General features: G+C 46.9%; 1 protein-coding gene across 1 annotated transcript; it reads right to left on the bottom strand.

Annotated features, from left to right (window-relative positions):
• Positions 1–3,821: 3,821 nt before the first annotated feature.
• On the bottom strand, positions 3,822–8,706 carry pdca (phosducin a). The gene is made up of 5 exons (XM_056293694.1): positions 8,658–8,706; positions 7,456–7,592; positions 7,129–7,348; positions 6,567–6,679; positions 3,822–4,013 (listed from the first exon to the last, which is right to left on the bottom strand). The coding sequence occupies exons 1-5, from the start codon at positions 8,704–8,706 to the stop codon at positions 3,822–3,824; spliced, it is 711 nt and encodes a 236-aa protein (XP_056149669.1).
• Between the last annotated feature and the right edge of the window lie 244 nt (positions 8,707–8,950).

Here is an 8,950-nt window from a genome sequence, read left to right as displayed (position 1 = left end):
TCTGGATAAGATTGCCCACTTGAGGGAAAATCGAGGGGGGGGGGGGGATGACGACTCACCTTGTGATCAACCGCCACTGAATTGATTACGTCATATGGGGGGGCATAAAGATGGCCAGACCTATATATGTGACATATGACGTAGGCGACATGGGTTGAGGTCCAGCACATTAAACGACTGCGGGACCAAAAACCCAAACTATAATCATTTACAGAGCCCAGTCAGTTCACCAACCCACTTCTCTCTTTGTCCACCTTTCGAGCCATTTTTTTTTAAATAAAGTTAATGATATTTGCAACAAAAGGATAATTATGACAACTCTTGCATGTGCTTCTGCTGCTTTATGAGTGTGGAGCCACAGCAATAGCAACTGATAGTTTGGCTGCAATTTTGGGAAAAGTTTTCAAACTACTACTACTACTACTACTACTTTCGGCTGCTCCCGTTAGGGGGCGCCACAGCGGATCATCCGTTTCCATCTCTTCCTGTCTTCTGCGTCTTCCTGTGTCACACCAGCCACCTGCATGTCCTCCCTCACCACATCCATAAACCTCCTCTTTGGCCTTCCTCTTCTCCTCTTACCTGGCAGCTCCATATTCAGCATCCTTCTCCCAATATACCCAGCATCTCTCCTCCACACATGTCCAAACAATCTCAATCTTGCCTCTCTTGCTTTGTCTCCAAAATGTCCAACCTGAGCTGTCCCTCTAATATAATCGTCCCTAATCCTGTCCTCCTTCGTTACTCCCAATGAAGATCTTAGCATCTTAAACTCTGCCACCTCCAGCTCCGCCTCCTGTCTTTTCATCAGTGCCACTGTCTCCAAACCATATAACATAGCTGGTCTCACTACCATCTTGTAAACCTTCCCTTTAACTCTTGCTGGTACCCTTCTGTCGCAAATCACTCCTGACACTCTTCTCCACCCACTCCACCCTGCCTGCACTCTCTTCTTCACCTCTCTACTGCACTCCCCGTTACTTTGGACAGTTGACCCCAAGTATTTAAACTCATATGCCTTCGTCACCTCCACTCCTTGCATCCTCATCATTCCACTGTCCTCCCTCTCATTCACGCATAGGTATTCCGTCTTGCTCCTGCTGACTTTCATTCCTCTTCTCTCCAGTGCATACCTCCACCTCTCCAGGCTCTCCTCCACCTGCACCCTACTCTTGCTACAGATCACAATGTCATCCGCAAATATCATAGTCCACGAAGACTCCTGCCTGATCTCGTCCGTCAACCTGTCCATCACCATTGCAAACAAGAAAGGGCTCAGAGCCGATCCTTGATGTGATCCCACCTCCACCTTGAACCCATCTGTCATTCCAACCACACACCTCACCACTGTCACACTTCCCTCATACGTATCCTGCACCACTCTTACATACTTCTCTGCAACTCCCGACTTCCTCATACAATACCACACCTCCTCTCTCGGCACCCTGTCGTATGCTTTCTCTAAATCTACAAAGACACAATGTAACTCTTTCTGACCTCCTCTATACTTCTCCATCAACATTCTCAAAGTAAACATCACATCTGTGGTGCTCTTTCCTGGCATGAAACCATACTGCTGCTGCTGATCATCCCCTCTCCTCTTAACCTAGCTTCTATTACTCTTTCCCAAATCTTCATGCTGTGGCTGATCAACTTTATACTTCTGTAGTTGCTACAGTTCTGCACATCGCCCTTGTTCTTGAAAATCGGTACCAGTATGCTTCTTCTCCACTCCTCAGGCATCCTCTCACTTTCCAGGATTGTGTTAAACAATCTAGTTAAAAACTCCACTGCCATCTCTCCTAAACATCTCCATGCCTCCACAGGTATGTCATCAGGACCAACTGCCTTTCCACTCTTCATCCTCTTCATAGCTGCCCTCACTTCCTCCTTGTTAATCCGCTGAACTTCCTGATTCCCTATCCCTAGATCATCCAACCTTCTCTCTCTCTCATTTTCTTCATTCATCAGCCCCTCAAACTACTCCTTCCACCTTCTCAGCACACTCTCCTCGCTTGTCGGCACATTTCCATCTCTATCCTTGATCGCCCTAACCTGCTGCACCTCCTTCCCAGCTCGGTCCCTCTGTCTAGCCAATCGGTACAAGTCCTTTTCTCCTTCCTTAGTGTCTAATCTGTCATACAACTCACCATACGCCTTTTCCTTTGCCTTTGCCACCTCTCTCTTTGCTTTACCCTGCATCTCCTTGTACTCCTGTCTACTTTCTTCATCTCTCTGACTATCCCACTTCTTCTTTGCCAACCTCTTCCTCTGTATACTTTGCTGTACTTCCTCATTCCACCACCAAGTCTCCTTGTCTTCCTTCCTCTGTCCTGATGACACACCAAGTACCTTCCTAGCTGTCTCCCTCACTATTTCTGCAGTGGTTTTCCAGCCATCTGGCAACTCTTCACTACCACCCAGTGCCTGTCTTACCTCCTCCCTGAACTCCACACAGCAGTCTTCCTTCTTCAACTTCCACCATTTGACCTTCGGCTGTGTCTTCACTCGCTTCTTCTTGGTCTCCAAAGTCATCCTACAGACCACCACCCGATGCTGCCTAGCTACGTTCTCCCCTGTCACCACCTTGCAGTCTCAAATCCCTTTTGCAGTGTACCTTCTAGTCCACCTGTGTGCACTTTCCTCCACTCTTGTACGTCACCCTGTGTTCCTCCCTTGACTCCATACCTTCCCATCACCTCCTCATCACCTCTGTTCCCTTCACCAACATGTCCATTGCTCCAATCACCACTCTCTCCTCCTTGGGTACCCTCTCCACCACGTCGTCCAACTCACTCCAGAAATCTTCTTTCTCGCCCATCTCCCACCCAACTTGCGGGGCATATGCGCTGATAACATTCAGCGATACACCTTCGATTTCCAGCTTCGTACTCATCACTCTGTCTGACACTCTCTTCACCTCCGGCACGCTCTGGACATACTCTTCCTTCAGAAACACTTTTCAAACAACATGAAATCAAATTTCTTCTTGAAGACGACATTAAATAAAAATTACAAAAATTTTTTACATCAAAACCGCATCACATTAACTTCCCCTAAAACAGTAAAGATTTGGTGGTTGCGTCGCCACGTCCTAGCTGGCGGGCGAGCGACGTTCCAACCACTATCATAAAACGTGCCCTCCAATCAAATCCTGCAGGACCGGATCACATCCCTCCGTTTTGTCCTCGCCCACTTTCCTGAACTACGTCACATTACAGCAGTAAGAGTCGCGCTGAAGGCCTTTGCATGTTCTTCAAGCAGACGGCGTCTCGGTGACACTGCGGACTGTATGTTATTAAAGGCAGACGCGTATTCTGAACATTTTATTACACAAAAAACACTTTATTAGAGAGCTGTGACGGAGTGACAGGCAACATTCGATACAGATGTCTTCACGTTTTACACCTAATATCTAAAAAGCATGACTGCACCTAGCTTATGTATGTGTACTTGTGTGTGCGAGCTCGCCGTAGGATCACTACTGAATGAGTATATTTGTGTTTTCCAGCCGAGCTTTTACGTCTACACTCTCTGCTCTCTCACTACGTGTGTGGGTCAGACAGGATGTGGTTTCTGTGCTGTATGATGAAGGAACACCGACAAACCAACTACCCTTTCCTTACTTTCTGCCTCTCCTCTCCGTCTCCTCGCGCCTCAGCAGTTCCACCTCCTCCGCTCTTTCCCCTCTTTGCCGCCTTCCTTTTGCCGTTTTACTACACCTCCCTCTCTCTCGTCTCCTTCCCATCCCCGTCCATTACTCCTCCCCTCCCCTAATCTCACAGCCTTTGTTGTTTTTTCGCTCCACTCGCCACCTCCTCCTACTCCACCTCCTCCTCCTCCTCCTCCTCCTCGTCGGGGCAGGCCGCAAAGTCCTTCTCAGGCAGCAGGCCGTACTCATTGAGAAATGCCTCCACGTCTGTAGCGAAGAACTCCTCTCTGAAGTGTTTGACGATGGACAGGAAGTTGCCCAGTAACTCGCCGGCCTTGTACACCAGCAGGGCAGGAAGAACCTGGGGGGGGGGGAGACATTTTTTTAAAGGGAAATTCTGCCCAAACCAACTTTTCTCAACTACCAGAGTGTGTAAAACTAAAAAAACATTACGTCACAGGATGCACATTTCTCCGTGCAAACATTAAACGATCGATTTTGATGATCCACTGCTCTCTCAGATCAGTTTGGTATCAAATTTGTGTGGTCTTCACTCCAAAAACAACGAGGCACGTAGTTGAAGACTGCTCTCGTCATGTACCGTTGGGCATACCTTCAAGAAGTTTTACTTTCTAGTCTTGTATTAAAGTGTATCATGGCGGTTCACTGACCAGTGGGGTAAGAGTGTGCTGGCAGGATATGTACCTAATAAATCCTGACACGCATCCTATCAACGTTTTACACCCACCAGTGGTCTTAATAGATCCGGCCTGCACAATCTTATTGTTTGTGTCCTGCATTTGCACTGTTTGCATCTGGCCAACCCCCTAAATCTTGACCGGACAGATTGGTCAACTTTTTTGGCATCAATATTTGGTTCACAACAGTTAAGACAAGCGAAACTGCTGCTCCAAAAACTACCGCATCGCTACAACTACCACCACAACTAATAATACGGATACTAATGACAACAATGACGACGATATAGGGCTGACCCGGAAGCTTTGAAGCCTTCGTTGCCATGGTCATCGACGACAAAATCAGTATTTATTTTCTCCGGCAAACGGTAAACAGCAGTTGGTAAACAGGCACGGGGGAAACGTCAGACTGTGCGATGGAGCCGGCAGGACGGCAACAAAAACAGTATAGGATGATGGGTTGCTATGGTGATGAATCGTTTGCAGAAAAAATACAGATTGTGCAAAATTGCTAAGTGCTTGTTTTATATAAGTATATCCAATAACACACACACCACACCACACCGCACCACACCACACCACACCACATAATTAACATTGTGTTGGTGTCCGGGTGGCGTGGCGGTCTATTCCGTTGCCTACCAACATGGGGATCGCCGGTTCGAATCCCCATGTTACCTCCAACTTGGTCAGGCGTCCCTACAAACACAATTGGCCGTGTCTGCAGGTGGGGAGCCGGATGTGGGTGTGTGTCCTGGTCGCTGCGCTAGCGCCTCCTCTGGTCAGTCGGGGCGCCTGTTCGGGGGGGAGGAGGAACTGGAGGAGGGGGATAGCGTGATCCTCCCACGTGCTACGTCTCCCTGGTGAAACTCCTCACTGTCAGGGGAAAAGAAGCAGCTGGCGACTCCACATGTATGGGAGGAGGCATGTGGTGGCCTGCAGAATTTGTGAAGATGACCCCAAAAAGCGGAGTGCAGGCAAACGGGAGCAATTTAGGCCTTATAGTCTAAGGCCTTAATTTATCTAATTTGATTATTGCACAGGCTCAACCAGTCCTCCAACCCATACCACCACATAGGTCATTTGTCCTCTAATACGACCCACAGGAGTGTTTCCTAAATTAGCGCCCCCTACCGGCGGCAGGAGATATGCCACAGATACTTTTCGCCTCTGTGCATTGTGGGTTTTTAAAACAATTTGGGAACAATAGAATATGTAGTCAGCGTGTTTTGCCGTCTAGTGTAGTAACTAAGATATCTATTGGCAGTGTGTTTACCTATGAATGACGTTATAAGAGCTAACGTAACGCTAGCCAAAAGCTAGAGAGTCAGCTAGCGTGGACATTATAACCGCTATGTGACATTAAGCTTTGCTTTTATTAATAGTCCTTCTCGCGAGAGCTTATGGAAGGAGAAGCTTATTGTCACAGGGAAAGTAACGTGTTATAATTACGGAGGAAGTAGCTTAAAACGTGACTATAGGTCGTCGTAATAAGCTGCTTGTACAAATGACCTATGGGGTCGTTTTTTTGGTGGAGGACAGTCTCGTCTCACCCCCCCCACCCCCACCTTCGAATACCTGCTGCCAAATATTCGAAGCAACAAAAAAAAAGGTATTCGGTACGGCCCTATAATAATTCTTATTATCATGACTAGTAACCAAAGTAACAGGGAGTCCAGAAGAGAGGTGAAGAAGAGAGTGCAGGCAGGGTGGAGTGGGTGGAGAAGAGTGTCAGGAGTGATTTGCGACAGAAGGGTACCAGCAAGAGTTAAAGGGAAGGTTTACAAGGTGGTTGTGAGACCAGCTATGTTGTATGGTTTGGAGACAGTGGCACTGATGAAAAGACAGGAGGTGGAGCTGGAGGTGGCAGAGATGAAGATGATGAGATTTTCATTGGGAGTGACGAAGAAAGACAGGATTAGGAAGGAGTATATTAGAGGGACCGCTCAGGTTGGACGGTTTGGAGGCAAAGCAAGAGAGGCAAGATTGAGATGGTTTGGACATGTGTGGAGGAGAGATGCTGGGTATACTGGGAGAAGGATGCTGAAGATGGAGCTGCCAGGGAAGAGGGAGGCCAAAGAGGAGGTTCATGGATGTGGTGAGGGAGGACATGCAGGTGGCTGGCGTGACACAGGAAGATGCAGAGGACAGGAAGAGATGGAAATGGATGAACAGCCGAATAGTCGTAGATTATCATGACTAGTAGGTTTACTGACATCGGGGGTGAAGCGCTCAGCGGCGCCCGTGGCCACGGCGTCGATACGACAGAACTTGACGCTGGAATATTCTGCAGCCAGACAGTCCAGACAGGAGTTCAGCTCCCGGCAGCCTGACAGAAGAGGACGACATGTGTCAGGTTTCCAGGTTTGTCAGGACAAGGACTATTTCAGAGAGAATGACACGTTTCCATTTGGTGATCCGGGGAGGCTTTTAACAGCCTGATGTACTGGTATGCGTCTGTTTGTTTACCGTCAAAAGTAAAGAGGATAATCTGAATAAAAACATAAATCATAAGCAACCTATGACCTCACAGAGTACAGCATCATCTACTTTGACACAGAGCGACGGCTTTTAACAAGAGTCAGCATCGAATCATCAAATTAAAAGTTTAATCATGTGAACAAGTCAAGTCAATTTTATTTGTGTAGCCCAATATCACACTTTTTAATATCAATTATTGATATTTAATCAGATTTAATTCAATTCATATCATATAATTTTAATCAATCAACGTTTTTTGATATTAATTCAACCCTAAAATGTAAAAAAAACAACAACCTTTGACACCAGGCTGGTAGATGTGAACCACCAACAGGGTCAGGCGATGTTCCCTCTCTATCACCTCCAGAAAAGCTTCCCCGCTCTCGAGCTCGTGGACGACCTCAAACTTTGGCCCGAAACTCAGGCGCTCGTGCATCTCCTGCATACACTGCTTCCTGTAGCGCTTCAAGCAGCGCTCGTCCTCGTTTTGGATTAGTTCATACTCCTGAACGCTCATCTGAGGGACAGGACGGAAAAAGAGAGACAGGATTTATTCTCGTGTGTGTGTGTGTGTGTGTGTGTGTGTGTGTGTGTGTGTGTGTGTGTGTGTGTCTGTGTACACACCTTTCTGTTCAGTCTCTCTTTGTCATCCTCTCGTGGGGTGGACATCTGCCTGAGCAACTGTCTCTTGTTCTGAGGGGTGCTCTGATCCACGCTGTCCAACTTAAACCTTCGCCAGTCATTGATTACACCTTTAGGACCTACACATACGTTTTCCCGTACCAAGACATGCGCACACAAGCACAGTCAGACAGGCGCACACACATGCACACACACACACCAGCGGAAGAGTCCGTTATCCAACACTAGTAGTTCTATCTTGAACTTTCTTCTCTGCTTTTCTGGATCAGATCTTCAGGACCTGCACAGATCACGCCTGCAGACACACTGCAGATGCACCAACACAGATCACACCTGCAGACACACTGCATACACACTGCAGATGCACCAACACAGATCACCGCTACAGACACACTGCATACACACTGTAGATGCACCAACACAGATCACACCTGCAGACACACTGCACACACACTGCAGATGCACCAACACAGATCACCGCTACAGACACACTGCATACACACTGCAGATGCACCAACACAGATCACCACTACAGACACACTGCATACACACTGTAGATGCACCAACACAGATCACCGCTACAGACACACTGCATACACACTGCAGATGCACCAACACAGATCACCACTACAGACACACTGCATACACACTGCAGATGCACCAACACAGATCATGCCTGCAGACACACTGCAGTGCATCCGTGCATCCAATGCATCCGTGTACCTGATTTAGTAGTATCTGAATGTTACGTATATATGTATATGTATATGTATGTGTGTGTGTGTGTGTGTGTGTGTGTGTGTATATATAGCATTTTTTCCCCAAAACTGTCACTGGTGTTGTAAGTGCTCAACTAATGCGGAGCGGAGTATCACATATATACATACACACACACACACATATCTATATATCTATATCTATATCTATATATACGTATATCTATCTATCTATCTATCTATCTATCTATCTATCTATCTATCTATCTATCTATCTATCTATCTATCTATCTATCTATCTATATCTATATCTATATATATATCATGTACCTGATTCAGTAGTATCTGAATGTTACGTATATACTATATCATGATTCAGTTTATACGTCTAATATATTCAATTTGTCAAACCGTGTCTGTAATTCTTGACTTGTTAGACGAGCCGTCTTTCCGAGCGATTCCTCTGACCTGTGTGATTTGCAGGAAGCTCCTCTTCTTCGGCGGCAGGGCCAGACATCTCGCCGGGAACCTGCAGAGCACACAGAGCAGCTATGCTACACAACAGGACCGGGTTCATTCAAACTGCTGCAGCTTGGCTTGCACTTCATTACCCAATCTGGCCATGTGTGTGTGTGTGTGTGTGTGTGTGTGTGTGTGTGTACATGTTTGTGCTGTGGATGTGAGACAGGTTGTCATAGTCACTTGTGAGCTAGGCTCAAGGTGAATTATCAGATTATGTAAGGATTAGAATAAATCTGACC

This window comes from Lampris incognitus, chromosome 14 (genome assembly GCF_029633865.1).
Source record: "Lampris incognitus isolate fLamInc1 chromosome 14, fLamInc1.hap2, whole genome shotgun sequence".
NCBI classification, from domain to species: Eukaryota; Metazoa; Chordata; class Actinopteri; order Lampriformes; family Lampridae; genus Lampris; species Lampris incognitus.
The sequence above is the reverse complement of the archived record's forward strand: the minus strand, read 5'-3'. Positions and strand labels throughout refer to the sequence as shown.

Bases quoted from the DNA above. Each gene is read 5' to 3' on its own strand.
- pdca (XM_056293694.1), bottom strand. From the start codon at position 8,706: ATGTCTGGCCCTGCCGCCGAAGAAGAGGAGCTTCCTGCAAATCACACA. The intron at 7,593-8,657 runs GTCAGAGGAATC...ACGTATGTGTAG, and splicing joins GCTTCCTGCAAATCACACAG to GTCCTAAAGGTGTAATCAAT. The intron at 4,014-6,566 runs GTCAGTAAACCT...CCCCCCCCCCAG, and splicing joins CTGAGCGCTTCACCCCCGAT to GTTCTTCCTGCCCTGCTGGT.